This window comes from Panicum hallii, chromosome 2 (genome assembly GCF_002211085.1).
Source record: "Panicum hallii strain FIL2 chromosome 2, PHallii_v3.1, whole genome shotgun sequence".
In the NCBI taxonomy this organism is placed as follows: Eukaryota; Viridiplantae; Streptophyta; class Magnoliopsida; order Poales; family Poaceae; genus Panicum; species Panicum hallii.
In genome coordinates this window covers 12,994,455-13,012,250 of record NC_038043.1, presented here as the reverse complement: position 1 = coordinate 13,012,250, position 17,796 = coordinate 12,994,455, and the positions used below count along the sequence as shown (strand labels likewise).

General features: G+C 43.5%; 2 protein-coding genes across 4 annotated transcripts; one reads left to right on the top strand and one right to left on the bottom strand.

The window, feature by feature from the left end:
* Positions 1-2,203: 2,203 nt before the first annotated feature.
* LOC112882629 lies at positions 2,204-5,523 on the top strand. The gene is made up of 7 exons (XM_025947719.1): positions 2,204-2,635; positions 2,991-3,190; positions 3,432-3,782; positions 3,863-4,063; positions 4,166-4,236; positions 4,447-4,586; positions 4,883-5,523. Exons 1-7 carry the CDS (start codon positions 2,287-2,289, stop codon positions 5,176-5,178), a joined length of 1,608 nt encoding a protein of 535 aa, XP_025803504.1. The 5' UTR covers positions 2,204-2,286; the 3' UTR covers positions 5,179-5,523.
* Positions 5,515-6,694, bottom strand: LOC112882630 (peptidyl-prolyl cis-trans isomerase CYP19-3-like). 3 transcript variants are annotated; one of them, XM_025947721.1, is made up of 2 exons: positions 6,576-6,694; positions 5,515-6,177 (listed from the first exon to the last, which is right to left on the bottom strand). In XM_025947721.1, the coding sequence occupies exon 2, from the start codon at positions 6,158-6,160 to the stop codon at positions 5,633-5,635; it is 528 nt and encodes a 175-aa protein (XP_025803506.1). In that variant the 5' UTR covers positions 6,161-6,177; positions 6,576-6,694; the 3' UTR covers positions 5,515-5,632. The 3 variants fall into 3 exon arrangements, with proteins under 3 accessions (XP_025803506.1, XP_025803508.1, XP_025803507.1); XM_025947723.1 differs by having other exon boundaries at positions 6,488-6,608; XM_025947722.1 differs by lacking the exon at positions 6,576-6,694 and adding an exon at positions 6,271-6,465 and having other exon boundaries at positions 5,515-6,184.
* Positions 6,695-17,796: the final 11,102 nt, after the last annotated feature.

Sequence of the window (17,796 nt, the reverse complement as noted above, 5' to 3'; positions counted from 1 at the left end):
ATCAGCACAAAATAAACTCTAGGTCAACATGAACTAAATAAATGCAATAAGCGCAAGATACAAGAGATTTGTTCCCGAAATTCACTCCCACTAAGGGAGCTACGTCTCCGTTGAGGAGCTCACAAAGAGCCGGGTATTCCACTAACCCTTTACCTCACTCAATCAACCACAAATGAGGATTGAGTCACTTACTATGAAATCCACAAAGGATGGGTAATACAAACTTTCCGGAACGCACACACACACGAGAGGACGCTCAACGAGGCGACACCAAACCGTCTAGAAACAAACTTCAAGAGTAACAAACGTGAATCGATGGATGAGTATGCTTCAAGTGCTCTTGAGATGAACTTGGCTGCTCTCACATTCAAATGGTTAAGTCTCACACCTCAATCTTACTCTCACCCAAGCCCTAGCTCAAATCAACTAAAGGATTAGCTCTTGGAAGGATTGGGGAGGAGTAGTAAATGCTCTTGGAGGTGTTTATCTCGGGTTAGGTCAGCAGCAAATGAAGGAGGGGCGAGGGGGTATAAATACCTAAGCCCCAAAAACTAGCCGTTAGTGTGCAGAATAAGTGATTGTTGGAACTTCCAATAGGGTCGGAACTTCCGACCCAGCTATAATCAGCTGGCCGAGAACCCCTTGTCGGAAGTTACAGGGAATTTCCAATAGGTGCCGGAACTTCCGACATAGGGTCGGAACTTCCGACCTAACTAAAATCAGCTAGCCGAGAACCACCTGTCGAAAGTTACTAGGAACTTCCGACAGGTGTCGGAACTTCCGACCCCTTGTTGAAACTTCCGACACACACTGAAACAGTTAGAAAACTAGGTGCACAAGTGTGTGATTTTGTGTCTCTTTTTAATGGTTCAAATAAGCACTTTGACACTTTCATGCTATCCATTCGCATCTCTCTTAATAGTACGGTGTTAATAATACTCAAATTCAAAATATAAAATATTAAAAGATCTTCTTTTAAGTCTAACACCGTCCTTTAAGCAAATTTGACGTCTTTTCTCGCTCCTTTTCATTTCATGAATTTTAACCTGTCTATAACTCGATAAACTTATTAGCTCCTTAATTTTATATGTTATCAATATTAAAACTCACTTAGGGGCCAAATGCACTTTCACTGCTGCGCCGACGCACGGCCACTAATCTACTCCTAATCTATTCCTATTGCTAATTCTGGTGTTGTACTATTATTAGTAGAATAGCAATTGCTGAAAATGAACTCTGAATCTGTTGTGTGCTTGTGTGCTATGTCTGACTAACTGAATGCTTATGAAGTGAGAACTTTATCCGAATTACCCGACCTGAAATTCCCTAATTACCTGAACACCCAGACCTAGATAAACTCATGTGACAGTGTCCTTTTTCTTGGATCTGCTATTACTCCATGGAAGTGTACTTCAGGTTCTTCTTATTCTTCACTTTCATTTATCTTTCATGGAGAGCTGGATAGTGGGATCACAATAAATCTATCCGGTCCGGCGCTACTAAGAAGCACCTCAAGCTAATAGCTGCAGCATCCTAAGAAGCACATCAAAGCTAATTACTCCAGTATGCGTAGTTCATGATATACTTACCAGATTCTCACTCTTACCCTTTTGGAAATGCTCTTGAGGATGTATATGATTCTTCATATGGAAGAGGTAAATCATAGCATGTATAATTAGCTCTACTTAGTGATTTTTGCGCTCACATGATCATAGCAGTAAGACCGCATTTGTTGGTCTTTTAGTTGTCCAAAATTAGCATACAAATAGATATATTTGTATAATAATCGACAATTAGCACATAAATAGATACACAAATTGTATAATTATATGTCACACTTTTATAAAATCATCTCTAACCTTTATATTATGACAATACACATACAAGTTTTATCCGTAGCAATGTATGGGCACGTTACCTAGTAAAATTAAAAAGTCTAAAGTTCTCAATTTCTAACCTGTGAAATATTGAAGGTCTCTACCGTAGTCCTAAAGCTGTAGAGAGGAACTCTTGTTGGAGTTGGAAAAGGCTGCAAAGATTGGAGAACAAGAGATTCCACTCAGGAAGACAGCCCCCAGTTGTTGTCCGCAAAACCCGAATAATTGTCGTTTTTAACCTGATGACGCTAAATTTTCATAGATCTAGTACTTCTGCTACGGATCAACGGCTGAAATTGACCTGGTTTATTACGAACAAAGAAAAGAGTCTTGAGTTGAGAACCCTCGTTTCCTCCCTTCTTCCTCCCGCTCACCGCCCACGGCCCCCGACCTGTGCCGCCGCCCACCCATGGCGAAACGCATCCTCTCCTGCGCCCGACTCATTACGCTCCACCGTCCCAACCTGCCTCCCGCGCTCTCCCGCCTACTCTCCCACGGCCCAACCGCCCCGGCGACTAGCGAACCAGAGGACAAGGGCAAAAAGAAGGCGGCGGCCGCGGCGGCGGCTGTCGTGGTGGAGGCGGCTGCCGCGAGCCGGAGGGAGGACCCCGAGGTCAGAGCGAGGGATGGGTCGGAGGAGGACGACGAGGATGCCGGCCTCCCCTGGAGGAGCTGGACGCCCGACGTCGCGTGGCTCTCCAAAGCCCTCGAGCCCGCCCTGCACCTCTACAAGCAATACAACTGGAAGCCTTTCGCATGTTCGTCTCCTCCGCTTCAGTTGCTGCTCTCTTCTATCCTTACGCCTATCTAGCCTCAGCATTGTGATTGTTCGATATTCGTTAAGAATCGCCACAATTGGTAATAGGAATTAGATTATGAGGCACTCATGTGTAGAATTAGAACAGTTCGCTGTAAAATTGCAGAGAGGAATTTTAACAATTTCCAGCCATAACTTATTAAACCAAGCTGCTTTTTCAGTCATGCTTTTGATTCAGTAGACGGTGAACAATGGACATTACAAGGACACTATTATATTGTTTATTTCCTTTGCTACACAATTGGAAATCTGCATATGCTGTCCGTTGTGGTTAAAGTTATACTATCTGAATGCAGCTACTGGTGGAGGGGAGAACATCCCTGCAAGCACCAGGACATTTAGCGAAATTCTAAGTGATCTCCAGAGAAGTAAGATAAGCATCAAGGACTGGAGCCTTAGTGATCTTACTGTTGGCCTTTACCTCATTTACCTCAGCCAAGCTTCCTCTAAGCATGCTGAAGCCTTCAAGGGTGTTCAGATATCTTCCAATAAGATGGTACGTCCTGCAGGCTTGTATTAATACTGAAGTTCTCAAACCGTGTATTGGGTACTATAGTAACTGCATGATATCTATAGCATGGGTATTCCAAAAAAACAATACAAATAATTCGATTATTCTGTTCTTTGTTATGACGATTGAGAATTTAGAGTTTCTGCCTCGTTAGGCTGTTACGCATCTCAAATAATTTGCACTAGTATCTGCTGGTAACAGGGATTCATCCCTATTCCTTGCCCAGGTTCAAGAATTAATTTATCACCTTGAACTTGCAAGAGGTTGCTATAAAGGTAATGCAACTGGGCTTGCACGGTATAGCATGCTTCGGAAGAGAAATGTTGTAAAGTTTGTGAAAGAATCTAGTATTTTGAGGCCTGGATATTACATTGGCATTGATCCACGAGCTAAATTGGTGATTCTTGGGATTCGTGGGACTCATACGGTGTATGATCTTGTTACTGATTTGATTGCTTTAAGCGATAAGAAGGTATCACCCAAAGGTTTCTCAACACACTTTGGAACATATGAGGCTGCCCGTTGGTACCTTCGTCATGAGCTGGGAATAATCAGGAAATGTTTGGAGAAGCACAAGGTGAGAGGGTGTATTTCTCTGTGTTCAGTTGAAACCATAGTCTTTTCCACCCTGCGCTTATTTTCTAATGTTCGGAGCAGGACTACAAGTTGCGGTTGGTAGGGCACTCCCTTGGAGGAGCTTCAGCAGCGTTGCTTGCTATAATGCTTCGGAAGAAGTCAAAGGAGGAGCTTGGTTTCAGTCCGGACATTATTTCTGCTGTTGGATTCGGAACACCACCTTGTATATCAAAGGAAGCTGCTGAAAGTTGTGCAAGTTATGTCTCTACTGTTGTGCTCCAGGTATGCTTGATCTTTTTGCTGGGGTCGAAATCTGGTTCGCAGTATCTTCATTTGTTGAGTTGTTTGGCATTCATAATTGAACTGTTTCTTCTTGTGATGCAGGATGATGTTATACCTAGGCTCAGTGCAGCTTCTCTGGCAAGACTGCGAAATGAAATACTTAAAACAGATTGGTAGGTATCAGGTTTGGACTGGTATTAAATGACAGGAACTTTTGTTCAGGTAGCTTTCACAGGAAGAAAGAACACTTTGATAGTTTGCCTTGCAGATGTTACTCTGAGCACCATCCTAGTGCATGTGCTTTGTATGTGCAAGCTACAAGTTTAACACTTGGTTAACGGATGACCCTTTGTACATCATTCCTGTTCCATGTTGTTTTGCAGGGTAAGTGTTCTGGAAAAGGAAGACTTGAAGCATATAGTCGACATCGTGACTAACGCCAAGCTTGTCGTTTCGTCAATTCAAGATGTGGCGCGTAAACTTGGTGATTATGCCAAAATTGTATCAGTATCAACGAACTCTGGTGAGTTTGACTGACTTGCGAATGAGCACGTCGAAGTAAGGGCCTCTTTGGGACGGCTCTGCCTGGAGAGGCTCCGACTCCGCGCTACAGTAATTACTACTATGCCCCGCTGTAGCGATGAAAAAACGGCTCCGGCTCCCTGCTACATTTGCCTAGGCAGAGGAAGGAGCAGCTGGAGCTGCGTTTCCTGGCTCCTCCAGCTCCGCGCTACAGGGCCGGGGAGCCGGAGGGAGCCGCTAAACGGGGCCTAAAAGGGCTATGGTTTTACTGAATGTGACCTAACTTTGTCTTGTCAGATGTTGCCAAAAATCCAGCTGACTCGAGGAAGGTGTTGTCATCGGATAGTACAAATGATGTGTTTGTGCCAGAGGATCTCTTCCTTCCTGGGACTCTGTATTACCTTCAGAGGGATATTGAGGATATAAACGGCATGGAAGACGAATCATACACGCTCTGGAAAGGTGATCCAGGGGAAAATTTTCAGAGGATACTGCTGTCTGGCAACTTGATATCTGATCACAGATGTGAAAGCATATATTACGCTCTGAGGGAGGTGCTCAAGACACTGCCACCGCTACCGCAGGATGACTGATCTTGTTTTCCTGTTTTTCTCAGGAGCTTTACTCTGTAGGGGCTAAACGCCTGGATCTATAGTTCTGTGATGTGCATGTGTACGCATACAGGCAGTTCCTTTGATCTTTTAGTATCACTCAAGAGGACTAACCCGCCTGCCTTGGCTTGTGTATGTTGTACAGTTTTAGCTGCTATGGTAAGAATACGGCCAGGCGATGTAATTTTGCAAGTTCCAAGTTAGTTTAGTGCTTTTAGCGTGTTATTTTGAGTTGCGGATACAAATTTGCAAGGTGAACTTAAGCATCAGATTTGTAATGATGCAAAGTTGCAAACATGGGTTGAATTCATCCATCTGTTATGTTAATGCCGATTTGCATTACAAAATCTGAGCATCTGAAAACAGAACAAATTTATTTATCCATTCATCTGTCTACATGATGACACTCCACTCATGGACTCGAGGGAGGAGGCACTCATTCGTCGGCTAGCTGGCCGCAATCCTCGATGAGGACGCGCTCGGCCGTTGCTCCTGTCCCGGAGCCGACGGCCTCCATCTTCTGCACGACGCCGTAGCCGTCGACGACCTGGCCGAAGACGACGTGCTTGCCGTCGAGCCAGGGGGTCTGCATGGTACAGATGAAGAACTGGGAGCCGTTGGTGTTGGGCCCGGCGTTGGCCATGGAGAGCACGCCGGGTCCCGTGTGGCGCAGCTTGAAGTTCTCGTCGGCGAACTTGGCGCCGTAGATGGACTCCCCTCCGGTGCCGTTGCCGCGGGTGAAGTCGCCGCCCTGGCACATGAAGCTGGGGATGATGCGGTGGAAGGTGGAGCCCTTGTAGTGCAGCGGCTTCCCCGAGACGCCCAGGCCCTTCTCGCCCGTGCACAGGCAGCGGAAGTTCTCGGCCGTCCTGGGGACCTTGTCGGCGAAGAGCTCCATGACGACGCGGCCGGCCTTGGCCTTGCCGATGAGGATGTCGAAGAAAACCTTGGGGTTCTTGGCCATGGCGGATGCCTTCAAGCCTTCACTCAGTCAAGAAGACGAGGAGTGTCATCGTCAGAACTCAGAGGCAGGTTAAACAAAACATTCCGGAAAATCAAGAATAGCCAGGATACTGCGGTTGCTGTTCAAGGGAATCTAAGTATGCGCCGTCATCCTTGTCATCCTCCACGTATGGTGGCAGGATTATGCATTCTTTTGTAGAGATGACGAACCGTGATTGATATCGCACAAGCTTTGAGCTCAGTAGGCCGATTGACGCCTAGAAAGCCTTCGATATGTGCTTACAGTTTCAGATCAGATGGGTAAATTTAAAAGGACGAAACAGGGCACCTGAATATCTGGCAACCAGATGAGATGAGGTGAGGTGTGATGAGGGGAAGAAGAAGATGGGGGACGTCAGTGAGTCAGCTAAGCTCACCTCAGACCAATAGGTTTGCGCCGGGAAGAAGAAGAGGAGGCGGCGGCGGCTGCGGCTACGGCGGCGGCCAGGGGAGGGAGGCAATCAAGATAAAGGGAAGGGAAGGAGAGGGGTTTAGGGTTTTCGAGAGAAGAGGCGGCGGCTTTCATGGGCCAACTATTTATTTGTGGACAGGCCTAAACCATTTCACAAAAGGGCCCATCTGACCTGCTGCTTTCTTCGAGCTGCGATCAACGGCCTGGTCCATTTTCCCTTTTCATTTGCTGAGACCATGGCCCATTCCATCTATTTCCCCCAAGGCCTCAACTAAAGATTACAGAAACGCTCACCGTGGTCAAGGTAGGCTGTAGAGGCGGAATTATCGATAGATACAGTAATAAATAGCTGAACCGACAGAGGGCATCAGGAAGGACGAAAGGATTTGTAAATGAAGTGCGTATAACGAGTGGCATATCAAATCAATAATATTAGTGGCCACATGCAAGGCAACAGAGCATGCAGAGCATAGCAAGAGCTCCATCCATCTGACCTGACCTGAAATGAAATCATACCATCATACCTGCAGCACATTACTGGTTTCTGATTCATAGATAACTTACTTTCTTCGATAAGAATTCGGCTTCGATTTATCGCTGAGCCTATATATCCAAAATAGGTCTTTGTTTGAAGAACTGGGAAAAGAATATTTGTACCAACATCAAACAGCTACAATCATCGTTTTCATTTTAGGCATTACTGTTAGTATACTTGGAGTAGCCTCAGACAATGACATGGTCAATCTTTAACAGAATCTGGAAACTTGACGACCACATGCAAAGTGTCCAGGCCAGCCACAACCAGGTACGTGAACAAATGAAAAGTGTGGAACGCAATCATGCAATGCTCGAATATTCGCTTTATGAAAATAATGTATTTTGCAACTGTGTTAGCAAAATAATTATGTACGAGTTCAACACGTACTCAGAAAAGCTCCAAATCATGATATGCTTTACAATGATCCTACTCTGATATCTGCAAAGCTGCCTCCTGCTTTCGGGACCCAATGCAACCAGCCTACTATCCACTTTAAAAGACAAATTCTTCTCTTTGTCTTTGCTTAATCTAATCACGAAAGAGTTTCTTGTGTGCTCTCACAATTATGGGTTTAATTTTCTTTATCTTTAGGGAAAATCAGCTCGAAGGATGGAGATTCAAAAGGAAAAAAAGATTATTAGAAACACCATACCATCATTGCTTTTGTTTTGGCCGAAATACAGTATTATCAGTTAGGAACCACTAAACCTTAGTAAATATTGTTTATACTCCCTTTAGCATCTGGATGCACACTTTGTTAAAATAATGTGAATAAAGCTGCATCTCTCTTCTATGTCCAAATAAGGTACGGCATGTGGCAAACAAACTGGTCCATGTCAACAATGCATAATGCTTCCTAGAGGGGGACTCCATCCAGACAAGACGACCTAGATTAATTACTAATTAGTTCCTTTTCTAAGGAAAAGGTGCATTTGGGCGGACAGTAATATTCATGGTTAACTGAGATATGTATACGAATGAAAATTCTCAGAAGAAACAATTTTAAGATGATCCTTAGGTATAGTGGTCAGGAGAGAAACTGTTATTCATCTGAAGAAACTAAAGAATACATACATGGTCTCTTAGAAAGATACTTGATCCTATATATCAAGCGAGTTAACATTTATGTTCTGTCACCACTGAAGTTTTTTTTAGAGAGAGAAAATGACTTCAAACAGTAGGCTCACAGAAGTTGGCTGAGAGCGTCTAGTTTCTTATTGTTGAAGGGCAAACAGTTGGGGAAACCCTAGCTACTATGGTGGGTGTGTATTGAAATGAAACTGTACAAAAAAAGGTTGAAGAACGGAAAAAAAGCTGTGCAAAGAGAAGAAGTCAGCTAATGAATACTATAAGCCAAGCTATAACTAAGTCTGACGGTGAGCTTTGAATTACGGGGATCTAATCATAAACTGTCCCAAAACATAAGTGTTGACATCAAAATTTCGAACGTATAATTTTGGTAATTAAAAATGGAGCTGATGGATAATTCGGCTTGAAATGTTGGGGATCTGGTCAAAGCTGTCGCCAGCAAAGTCAAGGCACGGTCAAGAATTGGTCAGGGGCGACGCGGATTTGGTCAGAGATGCAGCGTTCGAATCGGACTAGAAAATAATATCAGCAGAAGATCTTGCGGAAGACCGGTTACCTTTTATTTTTTCTTATAGATATAGTAGTTTTTATATTTAAGCAAGTTTGCAACTGATCATGATATGGGGCCTAGCTTTAGACTATAAATAGTAGACTTGAGGGTTTTGTAAAGGAATAGTCAACAAATCAATACTTTTTCTCGGCACTTTGCCAAAATCCTAAGAGTAAGAGTAGAGTAGATCTTGGCGAATTCTTCAACAAGTAGGGTGTCGGTGTTTTACTGCCACGCCCACCGAGGGATACCCCCGAGGTGGTGAGTTTGTAGGTAGGGTGTTACCGAGATCAGAAACTTGAAGGTGCAAGGAATACAAGGTTTAGAGAGGTTCGGGCCGCCGAGAGCGTATTACCCTGCGTCCTGTGTCGTTTGTATTGTCTTTGATGGTGATTTTTCCTGAGGGAGCCTCTATCCGTCCTTATATAGTTTGGGGCCCTTATATAGTCTGGGGGGACAGGTTTACATAGAAGTCCTAGTCGGGTACAAGCCCAGGAGTCCTACCCGAGTATTTCTCGGATAGTTTCCTACCGTATCCGACTAGTTTCGCTAGTGTACGAGTAGTCATACTGCACAACGAGTAGTTACAACAGATGTAGGATATAGGCCATGTCCCATTCCGTATCTTAGGAGAAGTACACCACGTGGACAGTCCCGTGTGTCTCGGTCTGATAAGCCCCCGAGCTCTTCGTAGCCGAGTACTGCAGGCGTCCGAGTACTTCTGAAGGCGTCTTCAGGTTCTTCTGAACTTCGTCTTGAAGGGTACTCTCTGAGTACTTACTTGGCTGTGTCGAGGTTGTGAGGTGCTCATGCCCCGAGTAGTTGTCCAGTCTTCTTTTATATGGGGTGCGATTAAACTCGCACTCCATATGGTGTAGCCCCCGAGCCTTAGGTTGACTCGTAGAATCAGGTTGAGGGTCAATTTAATCTTGAGTCTTCTACCCTTATCTTCCAGCAGATTCAAAAAATAAGTCGCTGATGACACGTGGCCCGCAGCCGCCGAGCCTTGAATCTAAATCCCCAAGGTTTGGAATTAAGGATCCAAAGAATCGTGATATGCAATGTATGATGGTAAAGATTTGATGGTGAACATGGGCAAATCGTTTTAGTAAATTTGAAAAACTCTTTTTTTGGGATGAATTCCCTGAAAAAATGGTTAAACAAATAGCATCTCCAACAAACACCAAAAATGACCTCTCAAATCAATCTTTGTGCCCTGAGCCAATGATTAAATAAGACCTCTAGGTAATAATCTAAACAAACCCCTTATTTCGGAATAAAATCTCTAAAATAATGGTTAACAAACATCTACCCAAGATAAATCTTAAAAAGCCTCTTGGATCAGGTATTGTCGAGTAGTTTTACAGCGTCCAGCATGTAGGCATGAGAGGTGTCCCTTGAAGCACGCTGAGTGCATGTCCCATCGAGCCCCCGAGCCAAGGAGCCAGATGATAAGCATAGATTAGTCATAGCAAACGGTGGCCTAGCCCCCGAGCCCAGGCCTTGGGCAAGTAGCCTCTGAGTCTTGAATAGTCGATGAAGCCATCTAGTCGGAGTCGATCCCAACTAGGATTGTAGTCAAGACAAGTAATCAAAGTAGTCGAACAGGTGTAGAACTAGTCATAAACTAGTAAACCTCTTGCCGTGGGAGCGAGGCTCCGTCGTGAACCAGTAGAATAAAGTTGTACTGGAAGTATGAGTGTAAGGCCCCTTCAATAACCTGAGATACTAGTCGGAAACCATTAATTAGTTACTAGAAGTATTGGAGCGAGGCTCTTTCAGTAAACATGCGCGTAATACTAGTCGTAAACCAGTAAAACGGAGTTGTACTGGAAGTATTAATCTCCAGACATCAATAGAAGATATCCCAATTGATCAAGGATGAAAACGGCATAGATGCTTGATATTCCAAGAATTAGGAACCTCCTAGCCATCAGGGTAATGTAATCGAAAAGATCCAGGGCCTGTAACCTTGTGCACAATGAAAGGCCCTTCCCATCGCGAGTTGAGCTTGTTTAACCCGGTGTCATCCTGGATTCATCGAAGGACCATATCTCCAACATTGAAAGAGCGTTGTTGAATGTTCGTGCCGTGATAACGACTGTGGCAGAACCGCCCGAATTAATCCGGCTCAAGTGCACTATCCATCATCCGTAAAGATGAAACGGCTACCATGCACTTCAAACGGAGTAATCCGACAGTCTGTCGGGTAATTCCTGATGCGACCACTTAATATTTTGATCAAAATAAAGCATACACTTAACTTGCACGAAGGCAAGTCTAGAGATTACAACATTCCACAACTTTTACCTCACAAGTCTGATAATTATTTATTACAAACCGAATTCATAAAATGAGTACTTCAGAGTTCAACATAAAAACTTATTCAGAGTTTAAAAATAGCGGAAAGAAAATATGATCATCTATCGTCAATTTGGATACCACGATGAAGCCCATACAAGGCATCACTCGGCACGATGAAGCCCGTACGTGGCATCACTCGGCAGAGTTATCGTTGGCTGGGGATGGATCCCATTTCATGGACCAACCAGGTGGCAAGGTACAAGGCCACATCAAACCAGCCATCATTTCTTCCAAAGACACACTTGAAAACAATGCCACAAGCAAGGCCGAAGGCTGAGTATAATAATACTCAGCAAGGCTTACCCGACTATTGGTATGTAAATAACCGACTCCTAAGCAAGCATGGCTCTAAGGCTCTAGGTTTTCTTTTTGCTGAAAAGCAACAAAGAGTAAGTCCTTAATTTCACATTTTAGCTTTCAATATTCTAGTTCATTTAACCATTCTAAGTGAGCATCAATCTCTAACCAAATATGGTGGAAAACAATTAAGCATCCAACAATTTTGATCATAGCCATGGTTCCTCTTGTTACTCTATGTGGCAGAAGTATTAAGCAGTCTCAATTACCGCGAGAAACGGACGATTCAAATCGAATTCCTTAACCTTGCAAGGCAAACCTAACACACAAGGCTAGAGTGGCGAAGGGTCACCCCAAGCAACTTTTCCCCTTTCTTTCCGGGTTGTGGATTAGGGTCACCCTCCCCGACTATGGAGCCACGCTCTGCACTCACATGTGTATACCCATCTGAACTTCGTTCAAGTAGGGTTAAAGTAAAGTCCACTTGCTGGACCAATCAGCTAATTAGCTTATTGAGTACCATATTTTTGACATGTGGTTAGTACGTTCAAACGCTTAACCACCACTACCACACATTGCGGCCTTAGTATTTTTCTCTACTCAGACAGGGCCTCAACCATGAGTATCGTACCATAGCCCCGCCCATCGACCTTATAGTTTCAGTATACGATAAATCATTCAACTCCTATAATTCTTGCGAGTGACAGGAAACCACTCGACTTTTACCAAACCTATTAACAGAGCATCTACTCGAACTCTATTCATTACATAGGTGTCATGGATCATGCAGCTAGGGTTCCAATCAACTTCTATGAACTTAAATACACTGGTAAAAGGAACAGTAGTTGCATAAATTGAAACACTGGGATCATGCACCAAGGCTTGCCTTCTTGGGCAAAACTAGTCGGGGGTTCTTCCGAACTTTGGTTCGGGTCTTCAGCAACTTCAGTTAGATTAACTTGAGCTTCGCACTGCTCACTCTCGGACTCAGGCATCAGCTTGTAGGTTCCGTCGGCAAGAGTAGTTGATTCTATATGAATGCACATGTACGAGTGGTTTTAATGTTACAAGATAAAATAATTATTGCATTATAAAGTAGTCATTCAACAAAACTCAAGTTAAGTAGTCGAGCACTTCATTTTCTTTTCCTTGGGCAGTCATTTATTGAGTACTTATCTGGATTAACTGACTTCATTGACTTCATTAAGTAAGTGAGTGGTTTTGTGATTTCCTAAACGGCCATTTTCAACAGTAAGTATGGATTAACCCAAAGTACTCGTATAGGCAGTTTCTGGGGTTGAGATTTTTATGCAGAGCACATTACTTAAGTACAAACTCACTGAAAAAATTTTAGCCATTTTCATTCAGCAGGTTAATTATGAAAAATACAGTAAACATCTACTGCTAGGGTCAAGATCTATTTGTACAGAACAAACCATGCAAGAACTGGTGCTCAACATTTTAGTGAGCAAACTTACTTGTATGAGTAGGCTGCTGTAAATTTTGTAGATTTTTCCTATGCAAGAATCAGAGGCTAAAATTCTAGTTTAAAAGGACCTAACATATAACAAAAATACTCGAAACATCTCGTTGTGATTGGATTCAGTGCACGAAATTTTTGTGAAAGACTATACTCTTAGTATAGAAGCTACCATTCAAATTTCATGAGTAGTTCTTTCCTGAAACTCTTGGAATAAATAAAAGACATTTAAACTTGATTTAAATCTACAACTAAAATTATGTGGAAACAGTCCAAGATCCTTTTAGTTTGTAGATCTTAACTTAAGGAGTCTAAAATATTTTAGTTTGTATTTTTAGGATTTTTATTTGAATTGTTTTACATTTTCAAAGTTCATAGATTGATTTTCCTAGTTCTAGTTTCTGGTTTACCAATGGGTCCTTGAGATTTTACAGAAATCTTCTTGAAAATATTGAAATTGAAGCAAATGGGTTCTTTATGCAGGGGAACGGCGACGGCCGGCCAAATTCCGGCGACAAGGGTCGCCGACGGCGAGGGTTGAAGGTGGGAGAGGCAAGAGGGGAACAAACCGCACCTGTTTGTGGCCTTGGGTGGGGTAGGCGTGGACCGAGGTGGCTCGCCGGCGGCGGGTGCGGGTGATGGTGGCGTCGCTCCGGTGAGGAAGAGGGCGCGGGGATCAGTCGTGCAGCTTCGGTGGGAGGTGGAGAAGGTTATGGGAGGGTTGGTTTGGGCAATGTGGGGGCAGAGTGGTGCGTCCACATGCGGGTGGCAACTCGTCGGAGATGGGTTGGGGCGGCAAGCTCAAGGGCCTTGGGTGGGGCTTTTATAGGCATGAGAGGGAGGATGGCGGCCTTGGCATGAGCTGCCGGGGAAGGCTCGACCAGGGGGCAAAACTAGGGGCACGGTTGCCTCGCTATTGCTGGTGGGGCTCGCCGTGGTGCCAGCAGCGCCCGTGGCAGAAGAATGCCGCCGCGTGGAGGCTTCCTGAGGGGGAAGGAGCGAGATTTTGTGGGCTAGCGGAAGATTTTCCAGGGTGCTGGCAGGTCCACATGGCCGGGCGGGTTCAGCTGCGCCATGGTGCACCAGCCAGCTGGCCTGCTGGCAATGGGACAGGGCAGAGGGAGAAGAGAGGGGGAGAAGATGATGGGACTTATGCGTGAGAAGCAAAAATAGCGGGGGTCTGAGTGAAAAAGAAGCTAAAACTCATTCTTCCCAAGGTCAAATAAAAAAAATTTGAATACCATTTTTGTCCAATTTTTCTGGATATGCATTTTCTCTTTTATGACTATGTTCATTTGAGTAATGTATAAAAAGTTATTTTGAATTTCCAAAAACTAGTATTTAAAAGACGTCATTTCATGTGAATTTTTGCACTTTTAGCACTTGAGTTGAACTAGCCTTTATTGCTCTTGTTATGACAGATATGCCATTAAATTTGTAGAGTCATTTGTGGTCAACTGTAAAAGTTACAAGAGTTTGTTAGCACGGGTTCACCTGTGTATGCATATATACATGTACACATACTCATTTGCTTGAAAGGTAGATTTTGATAGGTTGTTTTATACTTTTCTTGCTCTTTTATGCCTGATTTCATGTTATGGATCTTTGTTTAGCCTTGTAGACACCCACGGTATCACAGCCTACCCCCCTTAAAAAGAATCTCGTTCTGAGATTCGGATAAATAACTAAGTGCGGAAAGTGTGTACCTTGGATGGAATCAAGAAAAGCAGGAAAATTTTGATTGAGATAACTTTCAGTTTCCCATGTGGCTTCCTCTTCAGTGTGATGGTTCCACTGAATTTTATATATTTTAGTCACCACCCCTCGGGTACTTCTTTCCTTCGGATCATGAATTTTGATGGGTTGCTCAACATAAGAGAGGTCTGGTTCCACCATGATTTCTTTTTGCTCAACTATTTTGGCAGGAACTCTGACACATTTCTTTAGTTGAGAGACATGGAAAACGTAATGAATGGCTGCAAGTGGTGAAGGAAGTCGCACTCTATAGGCCATGGGTTCACATTCTTCAATGATTTCATACGGACCAACATAACGAGGGGCTAACTTTTGTTTTACTCCAAATCGTTGCTGGTAACTCACTCATTGACAAGTACCAGCAATGATTTGGAGTAAAAGGAAAGTTAGCCCCTTGTTACATTGGTCCATATGAAATCAGTGAAGAATGTGGATCCATGGCCTATAGAGTGCGACTTTCTTCTCAACTTGCAGCCATTCATGACGTTTTTCATGTCTCTCAACTAAAAAAATGTGTCAGAGTTCCTACCGAAATTGTCAAACAACAAGAAATCATGGTGGAATCAGACCTCTCCTATGTTGAACAACCCATCAAAATCCTTAACCAGCAGGAAAGAAGTACCCAGAGGAAGATGATTAAAATGTATAAAATTCAGTGGAACCATCACATTGAAGAAGAAGCTATATGGGAAACTGAAAGTTATCTCAATCAAACTTTTCCTAGTTTTCTTGGTTCCATTGAAGGTATACACTTTCCGCACTTAGTTTTTATCCGAATCTCGGGATGAGATTCTTTTTTAGGGGGGTAGGCTGTGACAACCTAGGTATCTAAAAGACTAAACAAAGATCCATAACATGAAATCAGGCATAAAAGAGCAAGAAAAGTATAAAACAACCTATCAAAATCCACCTTTCAAGCAAATGAATAGGTGTATATGTATATATGCATGTACATATGAACCTTTGCAAACAAATCCTTGTAACTTTCAGAGTTGTTCATAAATGACTCTAAAAATTTAATGGCACATTTGTCATAACAAGAGCAATAAAAGTCTAGTTGAACTCAAGGGCTAAAAGTGCAAAAGTTCACATGAAATGACATGTCATTTAAATACTAGTTTTCAAAATTTCAAAATAAATTTTTATACATTTCTCAAATGAACATAGTCATAAAAGTAAAAATGTATATCTTGAAAATTTGAACAAAAATAGTATTCAAATGTTTTTTATTTGACCTTGGGAAGAATGAGTTTTAGCTCCTTTTTCATCCAGACCCCCGCTGTTTTTGCTTCTCGTGCATAAGGCCCATCATCTTCTCCCTCCTCTCTCCTCCCTCTGCCCTGTCACATCGCTGGCAGGCCAACTGGCCGGCGCACCCCGGCGCAAGTGAGCCCGCTCGGCCAAGTGGACCCGCCAGCCCCTAGAGATCTCCCACTAGCCCACAAAATCTCGCTCTTCCCCCTCAGGAAGCCTCCATGCGGCGACATTCTTCTGCTGCGGGCTCTGCTGGCGTCCACGGCGAGCCCCGCCGGCGCCAGCGAGGCAGCCGTGCCCCCAGTTTTGCTCCCTGGTCGAGCCTTCCCCTGCAGCTCGAGCCTAGGCCGCCAATCTCCCTCTCGTGCCTATAAAAGCCCCATCCTAGGGCCCTGAGCTCGCTGCCCCAACCCAGCTCCGGCGAGTCGCCACCCGCGCGTGGATGCACCACTCCACCCCCACATTGCCCAGACCAACCCTCCCACCACCTTCTCTGCCTCACACCAAAGATGCATGACTGGTTCCCGCATCCTCCTCCTCACCGGAGTGTCGCCACCACCACCCGCACCCGCCACCGGCTCTATGCCACCGACGGCAAGCTGCCTCGGTCCACCCCTTCCCCACCCAAAGCCACAAACAGGTGCGGTTTGTTCCCCTCTTGTTTCTCCCACCCTCGCCCCTTGCCATTGGCAACCCTTGTCGTCGGAATTTGGCCGGCAGTCGCCGTTTCCCTGCACAAAGGACCTATTTGCTTCAATTCCAATAATTGCAAGAAGATTTCTGTAAAATCTTAGGGACTCATTTGTAAACCAGAAACTAGACCTTGAAAACCAATCTATTAACTTTGAAAATACAAAATAACTCACAGAAAAATCCTAAAAATACAAACTAAGATGTTCTGGACTTCTTAAGTTAAGATCCACACTTTTGTAAAATGATCTTGGACTGTTTTCACTTAATTTTAGCTGAAGATTTAAATCAAGCTTAGATGTCTTTTAGTTATTTCAAGAGTTTCAGGAATGAACTGCTCATGAAATTTGGATGGTAGCCTTTGTGCAAAAAGTATGTTCTTTCATAAAAATTTCATGTACGGAATCCAATCACAACTAGATGTTTGAATATGTTTTGTTCTATGCTAGATCTAGTTAAACTAGAATTTTTAACCTCTGAGTCTTGCATAGGAAAAATCTACAAATTTACAGTAGCCTACTCATGCAAGTAAGTTGGTTTAATAAAAAGTTGAGAACCAGTTCTTACATGGTTTGTTCTGTGCAAATAGATCTTGATCCTAGCAGTAGCCGTTTAAAAATATTTTTCATGTTTAACCTGCTGAATGAAAATGGCTAAAACTTTTACAGTAAGTTTGTACTTAAGTAACGTGCTCTGCATAAAAATCTCAACCCCAGAACTACCTCTATGAGTAGTTTTGTTTAACCCATACTTACTATTAAAAATGGTCGTATGACATGACAAAACCACTCGCTTACTTAATGAAGTCAGTTAATCTAGATAAATACTCAATAAATGACTGCCAAAGGACAAGAATATGAAGTACTCGACTACTTGAGTTTTGTTGAATGACTACTTTATAGTGAAATAATTATTTATCTTGTACCATTAAAACCACTCATACTGTGCATTCATATAGAATTGAGTACTCTTGCTGACTATCACACCCGGTTTTAAAGGACAAAACTGAACGTATAACTATATGTATGCCAGGATCAAGTTTCATACATATAGTGACTTCATCAGTGAATAATCAGCAACAGTATCACGAAAAGAGAATTAAAAGACTATAAAGATTATCAGAGTTATACAGCTTATCCTGAAAACGAAGACTCCAAACTTCACAAGCA

Bases quoted from the DNA above. Each gene is read 5' to 3' on its own strand.
- LOC112882630 (XM_025947721.1), bottom strand. From the start codon at position 6,160: ATGGCCAAGAACCCCAAGGTTTTCTTCGACATCCTCATCGGCAAGGCC.
- LOC112882629 (XM_025947719.1), top strand. From the start codon at position 2,287: ATGGCGAAACGCATCCTCTCCTGCGCCCGACTCATTACGCTCCACCGT. The intron at 4,237-4,446 runs GTAGGTATCAGG...GTTGTTTTGCAG, and splicing joins GAAATACTTAAAACAGATTG to GGTAAGTGTTCTGGAAAAGG. The intron at 4,587-4,882 runs GTGAGTTTGACT...TTGTCTTGTCAG, and splicing joins ATCAGTATCAACGAACTCTG to ATGTTGCCAAAAATCCAGCT.